The following is a 24,285-nucleotide window of genomic DNA, read 5'->3' as shown; positions in this document are numbered from 1 at the left end:
TCGCTTTACTTTACTTACTTTATTTATAGCCTTTAATCACGTGAGCGCTCCGTGTTCCACCAAGGGTTAGAAGACTCACTAACTTAAGACTCACTTTTAGTGGTGCGCACAGTGAATTGAGATTTCTTTCCGGAGTCTTCTAAAACAGAAAATAAATTTATGGCCTTTGTTCTTTCTTATCCCCTAGCTGATTAGATAAAACCGTGCGTAAGACCTTTATAAAAGTGCTGAAACTAACAAAAGTATTAGAATGCATATATAGTAATAGAAGTCAACGGGCATACAAGCTCATAAGATGTAAATCACTGCTTGTGCCCGAGTTTATAACATACCATGGGGAGATAGACAAATTAAAACTAGTAAAGTAAGGTCTATCGCGGAAAGTGACTGACTACAAACAAACGTCGGTGTTCCTGCGTTAGTGCATGATACAATATTGTTAGCAGCCCAATCTCACAAACGTTTGAATCGGTCCTAAAACAAAACCCCACGAAGTATGATGGGAGTTGAAGTCCCTGGCAAAAGTTATTTCTTTTCTATAGGAAGTAATTACTGGATTAAGAACACTAGTATTCTGAATACATGCGGGGAAATAAACATTAACTAATGTCAATGGGATGCGGTGTGGAATCGAAATGTCTAGAATTTCACTTTGTGGAGTCGTAATGTGGTATGCCATTTTAGCCCGCTGCACAATTTGTGAAGAAATAAATATAGCTAAGCCGACACCTCTAGGGATGGTTTAAATGAAATGTACGCCAATTTTTAAGGTGAAATGTCTTTTCTGCTGGCAGCCAAGTTTCTTGGAGTGCCGAGTACCGAGGTAAAACAAGTTTAAAATTCGCGCATCTTAAACCGAACGTGGGCTGTCGAATAATTTAGTTTAAGCCAGCACTGCGTTCATGTCATTCTCACATGCCTTATTTTTAGAAAATAATAAATATGCCGTGTTTTTTATTCCTCGATTGCAAACAATAAAACCATAAGTTTCCCTACATTTGTAATCAATGCGTTCTCTCATCATCATCGCCATCAAGCGCAAGTTTTAAATGATGAGCGCTATCGTCGACTTGTCAACAGTAAGCTAGAACTAGTGGTTTGTTGGTTTTATTTGAACTTATTGATCAGTACCGTGCAATGTCAGCGCGTGCTGAGAGAGCTGTACGTTTTCTCGTGTCCGGTGAGTGGCTGCAACGTTGAAACCTAGAACAGCGTTTTGTACAGAGTGAAACGAGGAGCTATGAGACGCAGCGAGAAGTGCGGCGTCCCTGCGTTTCACCTCGTTGAAAACATTACATGTTGTTCCGTGCTTAGTGGACCTCTACACGTTCACAGGCGCATTTATTCGCATATATGTTCGTCATTTATTTTAGTTGTGGTACCTCTTTCAAAAGGGCACCTCTTCACCGCACGCGGCCTCCGTCAGAAAGGTTGTGCTGCAACGGCTGTTGGTGCTCTGACACAAGCGACGAAGTTAATTTACTTTGAATGATCGAGTTGTAGGGGTTGTACTGTCAAAAGCTTTATGACAGTAAACACGGGAGTACGTGCCGCTCGGTACAAGCAGAGCACTCTAGAGAGAGAGCTACGAGAGCGCGCCAGCCTCTCGCTAGTGTTCTGCTTGTACCGAGCGTTACGCGCTCCTGTGTTTACTGTCGTAAAGCCTTCGACTGTACACCAGGCACGTGCGACAAAAACCGCTTGCCCAGCGCCCCCTATGCTGCATGGCCTTAATTTCTCTTAGTGTTAATTGCTAACAGCACACCCAGCATCTGTATTCCACTGCTCCAATCCATTCCGCTTTCCACGACAATCTGAGTTTGCTGTGGTGTTACACCTGTCGCCATGCGTATTAATTGATAATGCATTTTAGACAACGCGTCTGGCTGGAAATTGTTGCTGCTGATGTAAAAACAGCTGTTTAGATATTCTGGATAACTAGACGCATAAAATATGGAATGCACACGAAGCGGCCTTTATTCTGGGCATATTTCTCAAACATTAATGCGTGCTAACATGTGTATAGAGAAGTGTGCAATATTTATCTAATTGACTTCTTTTTATCTCTCAGTTCCTTTTGAATGCGCTTTCAACATGCGTTGCCATATTTTGACACTTTAAAGGGGCATTAAACCGGAACACCAGATTAGCTTAGACCGGTAGAGTATTCTTGCAAAACTCAGTGTGCGTTTTGTTGCTAGAAAATCTGGATTATTAACGGGGAAAATAGCCAACCTCTCCCCTCCTTTCTTGAATTTCATGCCCAAGCCAAAGCACTGATGACATCAGTGTTATGTTTGTGCTTTTGTATATTTTAGTCTATCGTGTGTAGGAGCATGGTTTCTAAAGGTTGCCAGGTCAGTTCTTGTGTGCTTTTGCTAGCATTGTTATCTCCCTTTCTTGATAAACTAATCAATAGCCTTAAACAGGTGCTTTCAAAATGTCAATGCTATAAGAAGCTGATGTGTTGTCTCGGAAGAGGACAACGGTAAAGTGCACACGCTACTTGCACTGGCACGAGTGCGCCTCACGCTGTGAATGCTAGCCAGTGCTTGTTCTAACGCTTGAGCTACTGTCTGCTGATATGTTCCTTATGTCTTGTATTAATAAGTCAGTGGCAGCCACCAACGGCTGTGCAGACGTAACAATTGGCGATTAAGACTCAGGATTCACCGACTGACAACCGGTATTTCACAGTGACACTCGACAGATCCCGCTTCTGAAAATCCTGGTATGGGAGGCTCCAATACTTCTAAGGTAACAACATTACGGATGCTTCCAAGAAATGTACACATCTGCTAATGCTGTGCAGGGAACAGATTTACGACATCGTTTGTACCTTCATTCAACCCAAGCAGCCCAGCCAATTGAGCTATGATGAGATAGTGAAGCTGCTTAAGGCTCACTTTAATCCACATCCTCCTGAACCCTTCTGCAGGGCACGCTTTCAACGCTGTGACGAACTGCACAGCAAAACGGTCAGTGATTACATGACAACGCTTCAGAAACTAGCAACTGATTGTAATTTTGGAATCAACGCAGACTTGGCTGCAAATCCGACAATACTACCACTTGACGTAGTGTTGCGTCATCATTTTGTCTGCATTCTCCAGAACGCGCAGGTCCAGCAACGTCTGTTCGCAGAAAAGGACTTGATCTTCAAAAAAGCCTTGCTTTTGTCCTGCGAGCTGAAAATGCTGCTGAAGACCAGAAAAACATGATGACGAAGTTTAAAAGGGTTCACAAAACCAGTACAAGTGTCTGCAAGACAGAAAATCAAGGTAGCTCCAGCATACATTCTCAAAAAATAATCAACGCTGCTGGTGATGTGATACTCAACATAGCCTGGACATTTGCAAGTTTGAACAGCCTCCTGCATCTACTGCAAAAAATGCAGACACATTAAAAAGGCTTGCATAAAGAAGTGGAAACATGCAAAAATTAAGAGGAACAACAACATCGAATATCCACGACAAGGACTTTCGAGAGCGCCGTGAGCATGACCATCAGCACCGGTCATGATTCACCAGGACACGCCAGACGAGGCATTTTACTAATGAACATGTCCTAATGAGCATGTCCAACACAGTGAGAATCATGATCCAGCTAAATATCCATGGCAAATACTCGGATTTCAAAGTTGACTCAGGAGCAACCTGCACACTCATCAGATAGGCTACATTCAAAGCCACTTGGACACACGACCTACCATGGCTCCCAACGAACAACGTTCTCCTATGCACGGGGTCAGGCCAGGCAAGTTCTTGGTTGTGCAACTGTGGAAGTAACCCACAGAGACCAGACTTCTAAATTACTGCTTGTGGTTATCAAGGGAGCAGGGTGTAACCTCCTCAGACAAAACTGGTTTCCTCATCTTGGTATACAAATAACAGGCATCAATGACATATCAGTTGACAAACTTGTGTCCAAGCTTCTGGCCAAGTATCAGTCTGTGTTTGACGAGGGCATCTCAGGACACATAGGTCCTGCTGTACAACTTGAACTTAGGGAAGGAGCAAAGCCAAAGTTTCTAAATGTACGGCCAGCTCCTTTCACGCTGCAATCTGCTGTAGAGGCTGAACTGGATTGACTGCAAAGTCTAAGTTTAATCGGACCTGCACAGAATTCGGATTGGGCGACGCCTCTGGTACTGGTTCGAAAGAAAAATGGCTCACTGCAAATATGCGGCGACTACCATTGTACAGTAAATTGGGTATCAAAGAAGGCAGCTTACCCGCTTTCCACAGCAGATAAGGTTCTCAGCCGCTTAAAGGGAGGCAAGGCCTTCAACACCCTGAATTTAGCACAGGCCTACTAGCAACTTCGGAGACAGCTGAGATACCGATCCTCAATATGCTGAAAGAGATCTACAAGGTCAAACGGGTTGCCCTTGGGAATCTCTAAAGCACCAGCCATTTTTTAGCGCTTCATTGAGGCTAGGCTATGCTGTCTGATATCACAGGGGTTTGTGCATACTTAGATGATTTGATCATCAGTGGAAAGGACCCAGCGGATCATACTGTTATATTTGAAGAAGTTCTTAAGAGGCTGCAAAAGTTCAACCTTTGCCTCGGCGAAAACAAGTGCTGTTTTCCAGTTAGACAAGTTTATTTTCTGGGACACCAAATTGATAAAACAGGAATTCACACCAGCAAAGAAAATATTAGGTGTGGATTTGCTATCACAAACACCAATGACCAGCAGAGCTGAGGGGAAGCCTCAGCAAAGTTGTGAAAAGCTAGGCGAAGAAGATCATGGTTTCACAAAGCAGGATCAAAGCTAAGCAAGGTTTAATAAAGTTAAGCGTTGCTTTGCTATCGTTTTGCTTGGTAGCCAATCGAGCGGCTTCTTCTTCGGGAGTTCTAGCGGTTGGCTTCGCCATTGCGCTACGTCGAGAAAGTCCAGGGCGAGAAAGAGGCCTGCCGATGTGAGAGCGTGCCTGTTACTAAGGGGCACTGACGTCATTGATGACATCATACCACGTGCGCTCGGCTCGGCTGTGCATTGGCTCCGCTCCCGCTCAACTCCGCCCTGTCACCTGTGCTGCCGGTCCTCCTCTCCATCACCTCCCTCCCCCCTCGGCACACTCTCTTCCCTCTCGCTGTACACATGCCCCTCTCCCGACTTGGCTATGCTGCGAACATCGCTGCACATGGACCAAGCTCGACTTACAGCTGCGCTGTAAAAGTTCAAGCTATCACTGAGGCTCCAGCACCACATTGAATTGGCGTCAGTGAAATGGGTGTGTGTAAAAAGACTAAACATTGCTAGAAGCATGAAAAAGCACATGCATGGGATCATGCAGGCCAAGTTGAAAAGCAAAGGAAAGAGGACATCTGATGTACTCCGCACGTTAATATTATTGCTTTAACATTTAGAAATGAATCATCAGTGTCACAGGCAACTGCCATGGCAGGCGTTTTATTCCATCCCCTTATGGTTTATGGAATTAATGAATTTTTAAGTGCTTCAGTTTTACAATGGTACTATTAAAGCTTTTTAGCGCAGCTGGACCAGGTGGATCGACGAGTGAAAGGCACAGTGTACATGTTCTTATGTGTGCCTAGCTTTTCATGATAAAGTAGATAAGTGTTCTTTAATCACTCTGCATATCACCTTTACTGTAGAGTATCTAATTCTGTTATTTCCAGCATCACACTCGGTTGCATACCGACTAAAGGAGTTGAATACAAATCTTATTGCCTTTCTCTGAATTTTTTCTGCACTCTTTATATAAACATCACTGTGTGTCCCAGATGACCGATCCATACTCGAGAATTGTGCGGACAAAAGTTTTGTTTGCTAGCAGCTCAATTTCATGTGGTGAATTTTGCAAACATCGCCTCAAGTGGCTGAGCTTCTGCATGGTTTTCTTTCTTATGTACAATATGTGCTCATTCCATTTTAAGTCTGAGCTAATAAGTATGCCCAAGTATTTGTAGCTTGTCACCAAACCTAAAATTTGCCCATCAACTAGATAATTTGAAGGATGTCCTTTTCATATCACGGTCACCACAACAGTCTCTTTCACATTTATTTTCGTTTCACATGTGCCGCACCATGATTGTACTATAAATAGTGAGGAATTTAAATGTGACTGGTCATCTAGACTACGGATTTGATGTAGAATGTAATCGTCGGCCGATAATTTTATTTAAACTGGCATCTCCCACACAATATCATTGATAAAAATTTTTTAAAATTAGGGTCAGAGCACTCAACCTTGCGGAATTCCAGATAGCACTGGTTTTGAACGTGAATATGTTGCACCTATGTCTACATTTTGTTTTCTTGAAGAAAGGTATGCTTATCCAAGATAAAAGCAAATTTTTAAAGATAGGTTTGGTGATGACTTGACCTCTGATACAACGTGTAAACAGCTCAGCTCATTCTACTCAACAAATAATGTCATCTGACTATGCAGGAGATAAGCAGCTTGAGAGTTCGGAGCAAGCAACGGAACATCTTCGCCAGCTGCGAGCATTTGCCATAGATGCTGGTCTCTCAGCAGATAGCATGCTGCAGTTGAGTACAGTCATCACTGCACCCAGCACGCGTAAGTTTTCGGTGTCTTTTCTCTCTTAAGAAAAAAATAAAGGACACATGACCTCATGGCCATTTGCTTTGATGACAGTTTGACCATCTGTCTGATTATGACAGAACCTAGCATTTTGCCTTGGTAAAGCCACTCAACGATGCATTGTTGTTTCAGTGCGTGCTCACTTGTCTTTACTGTGTACAAAATTGTGGTTTGTTGGGAAGTGCCTCATTAGAGACATTTGAGGTTGAGCTAGGCTGAGCAGAAATATGATAGTTGATAGCAAAGCATTTTTTTTTTTGTAGTGTTATGGGGTCTACTTCAACATTTTCTATAATAATGGCCTTTGGCCTTCTTAGAAGCTTCTTGTCCAACACTTAGCTAAGGTGAGCAGGACTATGAAAGTTGCAATAAAAAAAAAATGTTTTTCTTCATTATGCTTATGTATTTTACATTGCCGTCTGTGATGTAATGGCCTTTCTCAGAGGCTTCTTGTCTGTTTCTCCAGCTGATCGTGCATGTCTGTTACTCACTACGTGACACTGATACAACATCCGGTGACATGGCAAATGAACAGTAAGCAAAGACGTTAATGAACCAAAACTGGAAAACAAAAACAAACGCAATGTGGATTTGGTTAACACAACCGACATGATGCATACTGCATGTAATCGACCTCCTATTGTGAAAGTAATTACAGTGGAACCTCACTGATACGATTCTGCATAATACGTTTTTCAGGATGATACGTTTTTTTTTTCCCTGATAACGCGACTTGGTTCAATAATACGTTGGATGATACGATTTTCGGATGGGTACGCTTTATTTTCCGGTTCCCGTGAACATTGTATCAACGAGGTTCCACTTTATCTCTGAGGCTTGTTTCTGCTGCTTCTCTGGTCATCTCATTTGGGTGCCTAGTCAGGGTGACACCAAAACAGGGAAACAACTGCCATCACACTTACCGCTGTTTATAGCTCAACAAGATCTCATTTATTAGTCCGCATCATTCAACAGAGCACATGGTATTTTCAGTCTGAACTTTAGTCGTCAACGGTAGCGAAGCCATATTGCGTCTCTGCTGCAGCACATTTCTCTAATAAGGAAGTGCACTTGCTGCGATGGTTTTCTTCTTCAAAAACTGCAGTGGATCTTTAATGCAGTGTACATTTCTTGAAAAGCTGCTATAATTGTTGAGCCATGTAGGTAACGTTAGGCCATTTTTCTCACGTACTGTGCTGCAAGTATTACAGTTTCATACTTTAGCAGTGGGGTTTGCGTGATGCCTGAGTGGATGAGTTAAAGGGCTCTTATCGTGGTGCCTCGGTGACTGGTATTCTGCTGCTGACCACGAAGTTGTGGGTTCGTGTACAGAGCTCTTGATGCATGTTTCAAAATCTGAGGTGGTTGAAATTAATCTGGAGCCCTTCGCTAAGGTACCTCTCTATAACCCCTGTGTTGCCTTAGGACATTGAACTCGATCAATGAGCAAAGTAGTCTGTGAAGATAGGAGTACAGCAAAGAAGTGGGCACTTGAACCATCTTTGTTGTGGGGTTGTTCCGGTGGTCTCAACTGAGATGTCGATTCCAGAGTACCCTATGGCAAAGTCGCTGCTCCAGTGCATGGTGCCAGCCGAGAGGGTCACTAAGGACGTCATCCTCAGTTTTTCTGGGGCACTATGCAGTGATTCGATATCTCCTGCTGTCAAGGTGGGCATCATTTATCTTGTCTTAGTTACAGTGATAGCACTTTGCGATTTTTTTCAGCTCTTGACATGTCTGCAGGCTGCGCCACAAAGCTAGCTGCTTTACCCAATTTGTGCTAGTGCTCTGGATGTCTGGGCAGAGGTAATAGTTGCAACAGGCACTGGCAGTAGGGATTAAGAGTTCTAGTGCAAGGATGTTTTCTTGAACCTATATCACCGCTACGACAAAGTTGGGTTCTATATTTTTACGTTGTGAGCAGCATAATCATACTAAAACGTGGCATTTAAAGGTCCTCGTGAGGTAGTGGATACCAAAGGCAACCTTAATGTGCCTCCATACCACTTCAGGAGAGTTTTTGTTACGCTAGTTGGTTTACAGTGGTAACAGAGGAAGCAAATTGTTGCAAGAGCCAAGCTGGCACACAGTAGCTGCTGTTAGCAGTGGTGATGAAAATCTGCCTTGTTAACCCTTTAGGCATTTTTTCGCCTCACAAAGCCCAACATATCATTGTTGATATGCTGAGTTATTTACCTCAAAAAGGCGATTTAAGCACGGCACAGGTAATGCAAAGTCCATACAGTCGACTTCCATTAATTCGACCCTGACGGTAGTGATGAAATTTATCAAATTATCTGGCGGGTCGAATCAAACAAGATACTTAAAAATGTCAAACCCGCCGTGGTTGCTTAGTGGTGGTGGTTGGGCTGCTAAGCATGAGGTCGCGGCATCGAATCCCGGCCACGGCGGTTGCATTTCAATGGAGGTGAAATGCAGAAAACACCTGTGTACTTAGATTTAGGTGCACGTCAAAGAACTCCAGGTGGTCCATATTAATCCAAACTCCCCAACTACGGTGTGCCTCATAATCACATGGTGGTTTTAGCACGTATAACCCCAGAATTTAATTTAAGAAAGCGTCAAAACACACCGCTTATACATTTGGCAGTATTTGCTCGATTCTAACATGTCTCCGAATCAAGCGCGCGCCCTGCTTTCTGTGTCCAAAGTAGAAAACTAACAGTAGAGATAACATTAAAGCTCCTAAACAAAGCAGTAATCTAATGCACAATCGATTTTTGTAGCAGGAAAAATGGCCCATGGTACTAATATGGGTTGCACAGTGGCAGCCAGGTCTTTAAAGTCAGCTTCACTGCACGGTATATTAGTCAGCTTCGCCGCAGTACAGCCTTGTTATACGGTAAAGCGTACAAATGCCGCGAACGCAGTTTTCAGTTCCATTCTCATGGGGGAAAAGCCGCACATTAGAAGCTGGTAAATACCAGTTCTCATAGCATTGTGAGCTACCGTTATGGCTTGAAAATCTTCCTAGGGCAGACTGAAAGTGAGGGTTTTTGACGGGAGACAACATGTTTTCAATGCATTTACTCTCCCCTAAGCTCTGCCAAGGCAGACGCTGCCAGTAAAGGGGTCGCTATTGGGCTCCATAGGGGTCATGTGTCTGTATGCTGACTGATCAAGTTTGAGTTATCTGGCGAAGGTGAATTTTAGGACCGAAATAATGAAAGTTTGTGCGCATAGAAAGGCATGGGGGATGGCCGGAAGCTTCGGTCGTGATCAAATTAACAAAAAAATGTAATTAACCAGAGCCGAATTAATAGAAGTCTACTGTAATACTGCTTTGATGTGCTCATGCGCAGTTTCATTTGTGGGCAGTTCAGAAAACCAATTACTAATTAATTACTACACTAATTAGGCCATACTAATGTATTCTCTGTGGCCATGAACAAAATGTCCCAACTTTCCTTGGTGTGCACTGGTCTCAAGGACTTGTGGAGTTAATGTTTACTTTTTGTCCTTCCTTTTACTTTTCATTATCTTGTTCTTTTTCTTCCTGAAATATTTTTAAGGCTAAAGCCTTAATCTCTATGTTTCAAGGTCGCTGTGAGGTACAGAAAAACTGAGCAAGCTCACCTCGCGCTTGCCTTGCGCTCATTCCACTGCTCGCTCATTTGTCGTCTTCTTCCACAGCTGGCTCCGACGTCACTCGTCAGGCCAGCGTTCCCATACTGCCCCTCACGCTCAACACTGGAGGGCATTGAGGGAAAGGGCAACAGCCATGCTGAGGAGGAGAAGGGAAATGTTAGCAGGTGGCATGAGAGGGCATTGACGTAAAGGCAAACGGCGGCACTGGGGAGGAGGTGGTGGGAAATGTCAGCAGCAGCGCAGTAGAGGCATTGAAAGCAAGTGTGGTGGCGGCGCTGGGGAGAAGGAGGGAAATGTCAGCGGCGGCGGGGCCTTAGAACGTTCTGGAAACGGTGGCAGCACTCTCGCAGCGCGCTCGTGCGCCTTTTGTACATTGCCGCGTGTGCTCAGAGCTTCATTCCACATCGCTTTAGGTCCAACTAGGCTTTCAGGTTCACATTCTCAGAAAGTTCTAAACATTCCCCGTAATTTTTATCATTTCCCTTAGTGAATATCTCGGCAATTTTGTTTTTCTCAAGTAAGACAAAAATTAGTTTGATCTAATTTTCTAAATGGATTTCAGTAGTACATCCTGTTGTAGCATGTGCAGTCTTTCACATTTTAATGCGAGCCAATTGACATTGAAATTTATATTTGCGCATAAAATACGAGGTGTGTTCAAAAAGAAACTGAACTTTTGTTATAACACCTTTACTGCTTATGGTACAACATTTTAAGTGCTGTCCCCTTCAAAGTAGTCCCCTCTACTGGCAACGCACTCTTCCCATCTTTTCTTCCATTTTTGAAAGCCTCCTGGAATGCACTTTGTGGAATGGCGCACAGGTCTCTTCTCGCATTGTCCTGGATCTCCTCTATGGTTTGGAAACAACGTCCTTTCAAGGTGGTTTTCAGCTTGGGAAATAGAAGTCTGCTGGGGCTATGTCTGGAGAATATGATGGGTGGGGCACAACAGAAGTGTGGTGTTTCACTAAGTAGCTGTGGACAAGGAGCGATGCGTGATCCGGGGCATTGTCATGATGCAACATCCAAGCCTGATTTTCCCACAATTCAGGCCTCTTACTCAGCACACAATCTCTCAAACTTGCTAGGATTCCCTGGTAAATTTGTTTGTTTACCGTCTGACCATGTGGCACAAATTCCCGATGGACAATGCCTTTGCAGTCAAAAAACACAACGAACATCAGCTTCATTTTTGACCGACTCATGTGTGCTTTTTTTGCACGAGGAGTACCTTTGGATGATTGCGCTTTCGTTTCAATGTCATAGCCATAAACCCTTGTCTCATCACCTGTTATGATGTTCTTAAGAAAGTTTTCATCGTCATTGGCAGCGGCGAGTAGTTCCTGGCTGATTTCAATACAGGTCTGCTTCTGTTCGTCAGTCAACAAACGTAGCACGAATTTTGCACTGTCATGACGCATCCCAAGTTTGTCACTCAAAATTTCATGACATGATCCTACGCTGATACCCACTTCGTCAGCGACTTCTCGAACAGTCAAATGACAATTTCCACAAATCACAGTTTGAACTCTCTCGACGTGGTCATCATAAGTAGAAGGTCATCCAGGTTTGGGATCGTCACCGACCAACATTCTTCCGTCTTCAAAACGCTTGAACCAATCATAGCACTGCGTGCTACTCATACAGTCCTTCCCGTATGCTTGGCTAAGCAACTGAAATGTCTCTGTGAAAGCTTTCCCAAGGTTGTAGCAGAACTTTACACACACACGCTGTTCTTCCAATTCCTTCACTGTCACTTTGGCACCAATCCAAAGAACAGCTTGTTCATGTGCTCACTTCAGCGGCTGTAGCTCGCCAACTAACGGTCAGAGCGAAACGCGGCAAGTGGCAGTTTGTTGTCTAAACCTGCCGCTACATGCGCTCCGTAGCCGCAGCGCGCTTCCTCTGCCGGTTGGCGCACTATTTCAAAAGTTCGGTTTGTTTTTGAACACACCTCATAGACTATCAATCATGCACTTCTTTAAAACTTTAAAAATATGTTCTGTTGTAATAAATATTGCTTCATTAAAGAAAGCTACCTCTCTGTTCCGCTATCAAATGTATAATTCCTGATATGTCCACACGGGTTGCTTTAGTAAGCGCAGTTTTGTGACTGAAGGTATGTTACAAACAAATGTTCTGTTTTTGTTTGTTGAGCTTCAGAGCTGTATTTCTTGAACATTGTGCTATTTTTTCATGCCTAAATGTTTTTGCCAGTGTATGCATTCTTGGGACAAATGGAAACAACCTAAAGAGCTGTGCATATTTCATTTAATTTCCCAAATCCGCGCCATAATGCAGTTTTTCATCCAACGAAGGAAATGAAGACCATAGAACTGTTAACTACAGAAGACGCATATTGGTGTTTAATACCCCTAAATAGTCAAGAAAAATAAAGTTTTCCAAGAAAGTTTTCCTCATTTTTAACAGTGATCAATGTCAATACCATCTTGACTGGATAATGTGCCCAGAATGCAGCGTATGAGAAAGCATGACATATCGGCTGCTCTATTCGCCAGGAATCATGACTGAAAGCTTGGTATCTAGGCCGCTGCCAAGAATGGGAAACAGACATTTTGATTAGAGTGGTGTCTGAATAATGCATTACATTTTGATGTGAGACTACAGTGACCCGCGTTTAGTTCTAATAGCTTTAAGGGAAGGTTTTGTGTTTACTGCTACAGTCCAACCCAATTCTAACAATACCGGTTTTAACAAACCCAATTTTAACAATACCGGTTTTAACAATGGATATTGAAAACTATAACAATGAGCAGCTGCTTCACCGTGAACTTTTGAGTGTGTTCTATAGCAAAATAAAACCGCTGACTACATTGCTCCCATGGTAAGTTATCGGTTAGACCGTTAGAGCAATTAAATCTGACTACTGGTTGTGTGCACCAAAAGAAAAAAAAGAATGCAAAATTCTTGAGAAAAAAAAAGATGATGCGAGCTGCTGCACACTTTCACCATACGTGCCTTTGTGCCATGCACCCCGCACGGCACGCCTTTGTTGCAGCGCCCCATGCATCGCCAGCCTTGCGTGCCTCTCTCCTTTCCAACTCTCTGATGATGGCTCAGTTAACTCGTGCGTCATGCACTATCAAACTTGTGAAAGGGTTTATACCCTTTTCTTATCATTCATCACGCCGAGTGTCCGACAGCAGTATCCGAGCCTATGACAAGGCGTTGAAAAATTTACTCAGGTGGATGGATATGGCCACACCAGTTTCTTGGAGTGTTCAGACCTGCAAAAAGTTCTATGCATAGAGGTTCACTTTTCAAATAAGAAACAGTGACATACTGATGAGATGTCCTGAAGCTAAACATTTCGACAGAATTACCTGTCTGGTTGGGAAAATTGATTAAGACTTGGAGATGGACTCCAAGCAAATAAGGAAATTTACTAGCCCGACGTTTCGGAACCAATTCGGCTCCTTCTTCAGGGGCTATTCTTCGGAGGTGGCGGTTTGCTGCTTTTAAAAGGTGATGGGTTAAGAAAGGAGAGGAAGGAGGAGAGAGCGTAAGGTGCGGAGACACTTGACAGGGCACCTGTTCTAGACAAACGAAAGAGGTGCTGGGGGTGGGGGGGGGGGCTTCGGCGTCGCTGGTCGGCAGGGTTGACTGATGTTGGGCGCCCTTTAGTTGCGGGAATGCGTTGACGAGGGACAGGGGGGGGGGGAGGGGGACGAGATGTTTTGGTGTTGCTGACCTAAAGCGGGGGGGTCCTTTCTTCCCTTCGTCGCGTCTGCAAGGCCATGAACATACAAAGACGGAAGGATGCTTTCGTCTGTCTAGAATAGGTGCCCTGTCAAGTGTCTCCGCACCTTACGCTCTCTCCCCCTTCCTCTCCTTTCTTACGATGGACCTTTTAAAAGCGGCACAGCGCCACCTCCGAAGAATACCCCCTGAAGAAGGAGCCGAATTGGTTCCGGAACGTCGGGCTAGTAAATTTTCTTATTTGGTTGGCGTCAATCTCTAAGTCTTGATGAGATGTCCTTGTTAGACAACTGCAAGATACATATTGGAACGTAGCTTTGTCTCACCCAAAGGGACGAAACACTAGATCAGTTTATAGACTTGTAGATTGCACTAGATTCTTATTATAGGGTATTGCAAGTGACCATGAAAATTTGTCTTATAAACGTTTACCTTAATTATGGTAAGTGACCCGCAGAAATAAAATTTAAAATATGCGAACAATCTTGTGTACGCAGAGGTGCAGTTTGCTAAAGAACCCCAATTCTTAAAGAACTCCAGGGGGTCAAAATTAATCTGGAGTCCCACCACTACGGCGTGCCTCATAACCAGATTGTGCTGTTAGCACGTAAAACAACATAATTTTTTGCTTTACTGCCTTCTTTCTTTTTTTACAGAGAGACATCATACAGTGGATGGCTGCTGCATACCACTTGTTTGACAGCAGCTGCAATCTGGTGCTGCTCTGCAGAGCTCTGCTAAGGCTTCTTGACACATCCCTGGTAGGCTGCTTGCCAAGTGCAGATTTTAACAAGCGCATGATTTTAGGCAACAATGAAGGAAAGGTGGGCACAGGTGCAGCACTAACTCACAACTAAAGTTTATTCGGAGTAGACAATATGCATATTACAAAGTAACGTAGGTGCATACAACATCGCTCGTAAGTGAAAGGAAACTCCACATTCATCCTGCAATCGAGCAATACAGCCAAATATACCAGCACTTTTTCTAGAATCTTTTGCTCACTGCTGTGCAGCATGAGACTTCTTACTGATACAAGCCTTCTTATTTTTTTTTTTTTTTTTTGTATGAAATAGTAGTAGTTACATTCATTTTTGCATAAAGGTATCTCCAACCTTACCCAGAATTAGAATACTAGGAAGCAATGGCATACAGGTGCAGGACCAACATTGAGTAAATCAATGTGATGCATCCTTATTCTTCATGGAAAGCACATGTCCCCATGCTCTGTCATTGATGCAGTGGCCTGTTTGTTCAATGTAGACCCTTTAGCATGGGAGCAGAATATCAGTCTTTTCCTTGCCTGATGCTGATTTTGTATTTTTCTCAAGTTCTCTTGCCCTTCGTGCAACGCCGTTTGCCTTCTTTGTGAAGTGTAATGTGCAAAGTTTAAGAGCCGCAGTTTTGGTTGACCACTTTTGGGGTTTCACTTTCTTGTGATGAGGCAACTGGCGTGACCCCTCTCTAGAGTGATGGACATCCCGAAAGTGATCATCTGAGAGTAGTGCTCTGCTACAACCCTCGCCACATTGTTTTACATGAGGAAGTTGTCAATCTGCTGGTGTATGTATTGTTGTCTCTGGTACATAGCTCAGATGATTTGCACCTTACCCTGCAATCTGCTACCCTCCTGGTTAGCTCGGATGGTAGAGCGATTGCCCCGGATGGCCGTTGATCTTGGGTTTGATCACCAGACTATTATGAATTTTTCTTCAACTGCGAAGCTTTCTTTCTGAGAAACCCATATTGGATTTCCTTTGTAACTTTGGGTTACAGTCTGGTAAATGACAAATTTTCCCCTTGATGCTTTTATTTATTTGGGAAAAAAGGTTTATTTACTAGCAGCAGTAACATTAATGCGAAAGTTCCATTTTTCATGTTTCAGGTGTAAGCAACAACGCTAGTCTGTCAGTGTCACGACATTGATTTCGAACTATCTTTGCATCTTTAGGCCTTTTCTGTGTGGATGTGGTTCTCAAAACTAGCTAGATTGAGTCTTTTGTTCTTTGAAAATATATAGAGGGTGTGCGAATAGTGATTTTTGAGACTCAATCGAATATGAATCAAATAGTGCCATAAGCGCATTGAATCGAATATCAAATACTTTTTTATAATGAACAGCCATTATCACAATTAATATAAAACGATGTTCCCATCCCAGCATTCTTAAAGTTGGGAAGTTTCTGTCATTACATAGTACATTATAAAGCATTTGTTATTAAAAGAACAAAAGAAGCTTTAGGAGCAAACAAGTGTAGGTATTTTTTTCACATGCACTGGGTTCCTCAGAGAATGCGAATTATCGCTGTACAGCCTGTAAAGTATGGCTACAAAAGTGACATAGCCTGCTCCACTGTGCAAGTTCTCATGTTTTATGTCCATGCCTCCGGGGGGAAAATTTACCGACCTCTTGCTATAATTTTATGTATATTTGGGTGCTGTTGACGTTTAAAAGTATCTTAGAAGTGTTAAAAAGATATTCGTATTTACGAATAGTGACTATTCGATTCGAAGACCAAATCGAATAGGACACTATTCGATTCCTTATTTGAATGTTTCCAATATTCGCACACCCCTAAATATATATGTAACTTTAGTTCATTGAAAAAGCCGCAGTTTTTCCCGAAAGGCAAAGCATTGATTTTAATAGCAAATTATTAGACAGCTATACGAAGTAAGCTGAGTAATTTTGTTGGCCGTATAAACTACTGTAAACATTCGCCTACTAACTATATTAACAAGCATGGTGTCACTTGCTCACAGGCAAACATGAACACGTCTCATTCGATGACCACGGACACTCGCTGTCCGAACGCTAACATAAAGGAGCGGCAGCAGTGGTGAGCGAATTGCCCATCATATTGCCTCTCGCTTCAATGCGAACTAGTCGCACGGAGCTATCAGCTATCTCGGGTTGCCTAAGCTTTGCACTCACCGCAGATTACCTCCAAGATAGGGAGGGCAGGTCAGCTCAGCTGCACCATGTGCAGCCACGGCTGGAGTAAGAAAAGCGTGCTAACCTGCCCCCCTTCCCCTCCACCTCTCCTAGCATGCGCACATCTCCCTGCTAGGCCCCTTGTGCATGCGAGACCATGGCGCGCATCCTCCCTGCCCTCCTCTCTTATGCGCGCTAGGTCAAGCCACCATCCTTCTTAGCTCGCCATTGCACGCTTTCCCTCTCATGTACAGCATACGGCAAGCGGCTACGATTGCATGACATTTGGACTATACAGAACCTCACGGCGATGTCAATGCCGATATCGGAAATGTGCCTAGGGTGTCCATATACGTAATGGCAGTCACAATAAAAAGTCTATATTGGACTCTGGCAGACGATGTTAAGATTAAAATTCACTGTGTCATGGGCAGCTATTGTGGGAACTTCAGGGTGGCGTGGCTAACCATCTTTCGTTCTTGCACCTTTTCTGGCTTACAGACTCTTCATGCGTGGTAAGGCTAATGTTTTCTTTGTTCCAGGAGCATAGTTTACAAATATAGATAGACTTGGTACTCCTATTTAGTGAGCCTTTCACAATGTCTTTTGTGCTACACCACAGAAATCACTGATGGAAGTGTCTAATATAAAAATTGCTGGCTCTCCCGTAATCGAGAGTAGATGTAAGCATGAAATGGCTACCATATGGAGTCTTGCTGCCTGTGGTGCCGCAAGCCTTCAAACGCGTTTCTTCTAGCAACAGCCCAACGTGCTCTAAGATCGTGCTTCATAGGATCAGCCCAACGTGCTTAGCGTCTGCCGCTACTTTTTCTTGTCGCATCGAAGTGGTCGGCTTCAAATGTGCGATCTTAGGTCCCCTGTATCTGCCTTTTGAACGTCGCTATTGGAAATGACAAATAAAACTTCACTGTACTAGAAGTTACAGCTTGAGTGATATTTTGAAGAAACATTCATAGGCGTATCTACCGGGGGGGGGGGGGGGGCAGGGGGGGGCACTTGCCCCCCCACTGTGAAAAGTGGGGGGGGAAAAGTATGCCATTTGCCCCCCCCCCCACTTTTGAAAGCGGCCACTTTTGGCTGTATGCTGGAAAGTCCAACAAAACTACAGCTGAAGCTAAATTTTCTGTCGTAATAGAGTGGCCATGTCAGTAATGCTTTTCTTTACTATGTATCCCCTGCTTGGGCAGCGAGGATTGTCTTTTGTCTCCTCAGGATGCGCTGTAGCGGAGGACACCCGGGATCCTCCGTACACGCTCGCGTTGCGGGGAAGGCCTAATGCTGGGCAGTTCCCGCCCTAAAAAATGTCAGCTTGAGCTACTTCCATCATACCCAGTGTTTTGGGACTCCTATATCCGTATTTGAAAACAAAATCAGCTCATTTAACCTGCGGGAGAGGGAGAGGTCAGGATAACGTATTATAATCAGCCGCGCACAACGACTGATGTGGTTTACGGCATGAAATCGTTGGATTTTCAAATTCTGGAACTATTTAATCTCTGTTCAGAGACAGCCTAATAGGGTTGCAGTCTCAGTATCTTTTCACCATCAAAAAGTCCAATCAAACCTGTGCAGGTTTGACTGTCTAATCACGACTTACTGTAGATATGTTCATGAATATCACCTTGGTCGAATGTGCAGAGCCATTTAAATACCAATAGAACACTGACTAGAATTTTTTTCTAAATGCTTGTGTCACTTCTGACCTTGTCGATTTCATTTTCAGGCTGTTTTTAAATAAGAGCTGAACTATTAATTGTATCCTTGCAGGAGCAAGAACAGCAGATGTTTTATATTTTGAAAAAATGAGGGCCACTTTATGGCGGCGTGTATCGAAAATTTGCACTGTGTAGGTTGCTTATGTGCACCGAAAACAGTTACTGAATAGTCTCTTTCTCCCAATTTTTATGCGTTATACACGGCATTTAGTTGTTTTTCCCCCAGTATCCTCGGTGAACTACTCGGGCATGGTGTTTTTATTTATTTGAAGTACGAAGAAATGTTCTGAGTGACGAGGGATAAATGTTTATTCTGTGTAGGTTCATTACAGTCTTTGTAGAAAGTTATTCATTGGACCGTTCCAGGGAGTCATACTGCAGCTAATCGAAATGTTTCCCAGACTCCTAAAGCAGCAGCACGAGAGACGGTTGAAATTCTGTGAAAATAGAGATAATTTTAATCGCAATGCTTTGCGAAACACTCAGTTTTCTGCTTTTAATGCAAGTGTTGCAGATAATTACTGAACCCTCGTTTTTCCATGTGTTTTCGTGCATCATATGAGATTCGTAGTTTGTTTCTCCAGTGTCCTCTCTGAGCTAAACAAGGCATTTTGTTTATATCTGGGGATAATTAGGGGCATGGTATGGGTAATTTGTAGGCAATGTTCCAAATGGGTGGTTTAAATGCGGATTTCCCAGTAGAATACTTATACAAGTAGTCCATTGCGTTATTAGTCTGTTTTACGAGCGGTGTAAAACTTGGACGGCTGCGCTGGCATGATTACAACTACAACTGAGGTCAAATTTGGGAATATAAGGTGAACAATATGGCAAGTTTACGTGCGATGGTAAATGCGTGTTGATAAAATACAGGTTTAAAAAATGTAACTAATTGTTCGAAAGTATCACGCTGCTGCTAGGTTTCCCAATGTCCCAAGAGAACTCTGCGTTTCAGATATTCTATACTTTGAAAGAATAGGCAGATTTTAAGTGCAATGTGTCTCATAGTTTTAACGTTTCTGGCTTATTTAGAAGCGCTACCAATAATTACTGAATCCTCACATTTTATTTAGTTTTACTTTTTCATGCATGATATAAAAGGTTCGCCTGGCGTCCTCACTCAATTAAAGGAGGCAGCTTCGTTTTGTTTGGTGACTGTACGGACAAGTTATTAGGTGATGTGTAGTTGAAGTTCAGAGTAGATGGGTCATTGGGCTTTTGCAATAAATCACGTATGCAAGCACTCTAAAATGTTATGAGCGTGTATAACGAGCGGGGAAGAATTGAGCCCGCTGCTATGGCGGAACTATAAAAGCCACAAAGACCAAATTTAGCGAAGATTGGTGGTAGGCTATGGAAACTCTCTGTGCGAAGTTAAATGTGGCTGGATCATACACAGCCTTCGTAAAAAAGTTGTCGCAGTTTCACCTAAAAGGCGAAGCATCAATTGCGATAGCAAATTTGTAGAGAGCTATACAGAGTAATGATATTAGCTTTATCAGCTGTATAAACTTGGACATGCAGCAGCACCGGCAACACGCAGAACTGTTGTCGACGCCGTCGGCGTTTTGCCCGCGTTCGCACAAAATGCGTACGGCGTTGGTGACTGTTGCCGGAGCCTCTGATATAAATAGGCACTTGGTGCCGCAGCTAAACGTCGCCTCCCTTCCCTTCCTCTCCCCCCCTCCCCGCCACGGCCTTTCGCGCGTCGGAAGAAGGCGCGTTTGTTCTACATATATGGTGATTGTAAAGGAGGAAGGAGACGCCTACTTCTGCAGCCCTTAACCCCTTAAGTGCTCTATTTTTTTGACAATTTCCGAACCAAAAGTGCCTATTTTTTTCATTGCTGATTTCGAATCTGATTGTACTAAAAAGCAGCTAGCCGATGTTGAAAAAATATTTGTACCACATACTTAGTCAAATCAACACAATAAAGTTTATTTCGGAACAATACATAGGAGACCAGCTACCTGCTGCTAATATAAATAAAAACCTTATAAAAAACAGTTGCAGACGTCACATCTTTGTTCCCTTGTGTAGGCTAAGTACCCTTGGGCTATTTCACTCGGGAAGCTTCGGGACTGTGTGGAAAATTTCGAAACATGGAATAACGCAAAGCGGCTTGTTGCAGCTCCTGCACCAAAAGCGAGTTTATTTTCTCAACTTTTTCCCTTTTTCTCCTCGCTTCCGACAGCAAATGAAGCATTTTCTTGTTGGCGCTGCTTTGGTTTCGCTTGGCGGGATGTAAGAAGCAAAGTGCCGTTCCTTGAGACGCACAGCGTCAAGCACATCAGACGGTCGGCCGCGCTTTGTCTTTTTTGAAGGATCAAGGTACCTAGTCAGGATCGCCTCAATTAGGGCGAGGCGGTAGAAACTGCTGAATATATTCCATAAGGTCATCTGACGACAAGTTGAAAGTCTTGCCTGGGATGGCCAAGAAGAGAAAGCGAGGAGGCTTCACAGGAGGATTGTCCACTACAAGCAGGATCCACTGGCGAGCACTCGCGATGTTCGCTTCCGAGCTGTCTTCATCATCACCGGAGGAGCTGCTCAATTCACCGTCATCGCTGTCATCACTTCCGGACACAAGATAAACATCTGTATCCGAATCATCATTACTCGAAGAAGATGACAAAAATGAAAAGCTTCTTTTTCGCGTTGACGGACCAGCTATGCATGGGTCGCCGCCACCGTACGCCATCTTTTCATACAAAAACCGTGCTCCTACCGCAGAACAAAACTAAATCATCGAGTAAATGCTGCCATCTGGCGGATTACAGGCAATTTAAGCCGTAGACGAGCGCTTCTCGTCCTGAACGGTAGCGGGGTGTACCTATTCCGCTAGGACGAGCTCTGCTCGTCCAAAGCAGTTTGGGGACAGTTTGGGCAGGACGAGCTCTGCTCGTCCAAAGCACTTAAGGGGTTAAGGGAGCACGGCGCAGAACGCGCGTTTTTTCTTCGCCGTGCGTTCACTCCCCGTGAAAGCGCGCGTCCCTCGTGCCCTTTCACTCGCACATACAGCGTTCGGCGCGCGGCGACGATTTCATCTCCTCTGACGTCATACGGAACCTCACGGCGACGCCGACGTCAGAAATCTGCTTTGGAGTGTCCACATAATTGCTATCGCAATAAAAGATTCTTATCCAAATGTTAAAGCATGTGATATGGCAGCTATCAGCTATGCTTCCTAGTGTCCTGACATAGCTGTAGGTTACAGCAGGTTTGTATGTTGTGGAAAGGGAAGGGGGTACATGGTAACTGCAATGTACGACAACACTTTTACGTTCCTGATGCAGCTACAAGTGTTGTAAATAATTATTGGGCCGTAGTTTTTCTGTCCCTATTTTCAGGCGCCATAACACGTTCTGACTTGGTTTCAGCGATGTCCTCGGTGAACTAAGCAAGACATTTTGCTTGTATTTGGCGAAAATAAGGGCGCGTTATGGACAATATGTAGGTAAACTTTAAAGACACAGGACTAATTTTGACATTTGCAGTAAATTACACATGCAAGTAAGTGATCCGGAGCTTTATGAATGTGTTTTGTGAAGAATTTATCACGTTGTTCGGGCAGAACTGTGAACTCAACCGATATAAAATGTAGCAGAAATTGAACAAGGAGGGAGAGGGGAAGGGAGGGAGGGAGGACACCACGGTAAATGGTATGGCGTAGTAACATGTGTGTTGATGAATTACTGGCTTTTTAATAATTCCAAACAAGAAGTGCTCCAAAGGATTACATGAAGGCAAGGCTTCAAATGGTACAGTCATATACGAGCAACTTTTTAATGTATGCAATATAATTACAAGAAATTGAAAGTTTTGATGCAACTGTCCAAAAGAAACGTACACCTTCGCTGGAAATCAAGTTGTTGCATACATCCGCTGTCATTTTTTCTAGTGAATATTGCAAGTAATTTATGTTGATTGTGCTTCCTTGCGTAGAAACTAGACAATGATACTATTACCTAAACGAGTGATACATTTAGGTTGTAGACTTAAATACCAAGTACAATTCCTTGTTTAATTACTAATATTGTTTGTAGCAAATATACATTTTGTATGTGCGCTCTACTGCTGCTACTGGGCGGGATCCGAGACCTCTGTAAGGCACTCATTGCCTTTTGTTCCTGCATCATCTTGCAACAAATAAATGCGAACTCAAATAATTTTTCACGCCACCATGGTTTACCATGTGGGATTGATAAATAGGTCTATATATGTCTGTTAAATATAAAAATACCTGATGCATTTCCAGGCTCTTTCACCTATTGTAATAGTAATTCGCAATATATATATATATATAGAGAGAGAGAGAGAGCGAGCTGAGAGGGAGAGAGGTCAAATTTCTTGCGGTCTGCCCCCCCACTCGAGAAATAGTTGGTACGCCACTGGAAACATTAGGAAGAACTCGGAATCAATATTTTTGTAACTTGTTTGGAAAGTAACTAGCGTATGTAATGTGGCCCTGTACAAAGGGTTAGGGGCCAGAGACCGCATTTTGTGAAGTTTTGACTGGTTGCCTTGATGATCTCGTTTTGAGTGCCCAGGTAACAGCTCCGGCTTTTGGCTCAAGCTCACTTGAAGGTCGCCGACAATGGGAGCTAAAAGCATTTCATGCTTAATACAGCAAGTGGGTAGGGGCTTGGCAACATCGAAGTGACTATACTCGCGGACAACTTTCTGTGGCAATGAAGGGAAGCTACGGGCGCGTGGATGCTGCACATGTGTTACCGCGCCAAGTAGTCCGGCACCATTTGACAGTGCTTTTGGTTGCTCGGAAGAGACGCTGAATCGACGCAGCTTCCACGTGCGGCGGTTTCGCGTTTGCCCAGACGCGGAATGGAAAAGCCGCAAAATAAGTAAACTTTTACTCTCATTGATGTGTTCTGTCTCATTTAACTGTTGCTAATAAGCTGTTTATGTTTTGTCTTCCCCCGCCTAAACCAACGTGGATTAAAATGCGGGACTCTTTTCAGAAGCGTTCTCACTTGTGCGCGCTTTGCCTCCGTAGCTTTCCCTTCATTCCCACAAAAAGTTGTTCACGAGTATAGATTGACTGGCATGAGAGACTTCAAGACAGCATGGTATGATGAGCTATTGTCAGGCTGTCTTTCTGCAGTGCAAGAGGACACTTCTGTATTATGCTTTCAAGAAGTCTGGCAGCTGTGAATGCACAGCAAAAGTTGCTGTGCGTTGACAGGACTGAGTTGAATATAGTATAATGTTATAATGCACTTGCTCATCAAGCATGGCCCAGATTCTGCTCTGGTAAAGCACGCACTGTTGCACTGTCCTAACGACCTTTGAATGGGGTGGTTTATGCTGTTACACTTTTCAGTATGTGTGGTTCTTTTTTTCTGCAGTCCATTGACGCTGTCAGTTTGATGCTTCTGCTGGCCTCAAAGGAGACTGCCACATCATTCACCATGTCCATGGTTTCCAGAGCGTCACAAAGAAAGGTGACAGTTTAGGTTGTTATTTCTGCATTGTTTCATTGAGTGATTATGACTAAAGGCACTGGAATCAATTAAAAGTTTATCCCGTGTAATTGGTGCCTTTTGATCGATTAATCGCATTTGTGGGTTTATGTACATAAACGAAAGAAATAAAAGCCGGTGATTTGTCACTATACATACAATCTGAAGAAAGAAAAAAAAATGTGGTACTATTTGAATTGGCAGTTGCCTTTATTATTACTTGAG

At 43.5% G+C, this 24,285-nt stretch overlaps 1 protein-coding gene across 1 annotated transcript in view; it reads left to right on the top strand.

The window, feature by feature from the left end:
* The first annotated feature begins 1,042 nt into the window (after positions 1–1,042).
* LOC119450381 (centromere protein I-like) overlaps positions 1,043–24,285 on the top strand; it is a 70,095-nt gene continuing 46,852 nt past the window's right edge. Inside the window, exons 1-5 of the mRNA XM_037713820.2 lie at positions 1,043–1,180; positions 6,425–6,556; positions 8,130–8,248; positions 14,566–14,670; positions 23,947–24,042. Coding sequence (XP_037569748.1) covers positions 1,138–1,180; positions 6,425–6,556; positions 8,130–8,248; positions 14,566–14,670; positions 23,947–24,042 — 495 coding nt within the window. The 5' untranslated portion in view covers positions 1,043–1,137. The remainder of the gene's footprint in view (positions 1,181–6,424; positions 6,557–8,129; positions 8,249–14,565; positions 14,671–23,946; positions 24,043–24,285) is intronic.

The sequence above is a fragment of the Dermacentor silvarum genome, chromosome 4 (assembly GCF_013339745.2).
Source record: "Dermacentor silvarum isolate Dsil-2018 chromosome 4, BIME_Dsil_1.4, whole genome shotgun sequence".
NCBI classification, from domain to species: Eukaryota; Metazoa; Arthropoda; class Arachnida; order Ixodida; family Ixodidae; genus Dermacentor; species Dermacentor silvarum.
The sequence above is the reverse complement of the archived record's forward strand: the minus strand, read 5'-3'. Positions and strand labels throughout refer to the sequence as shown.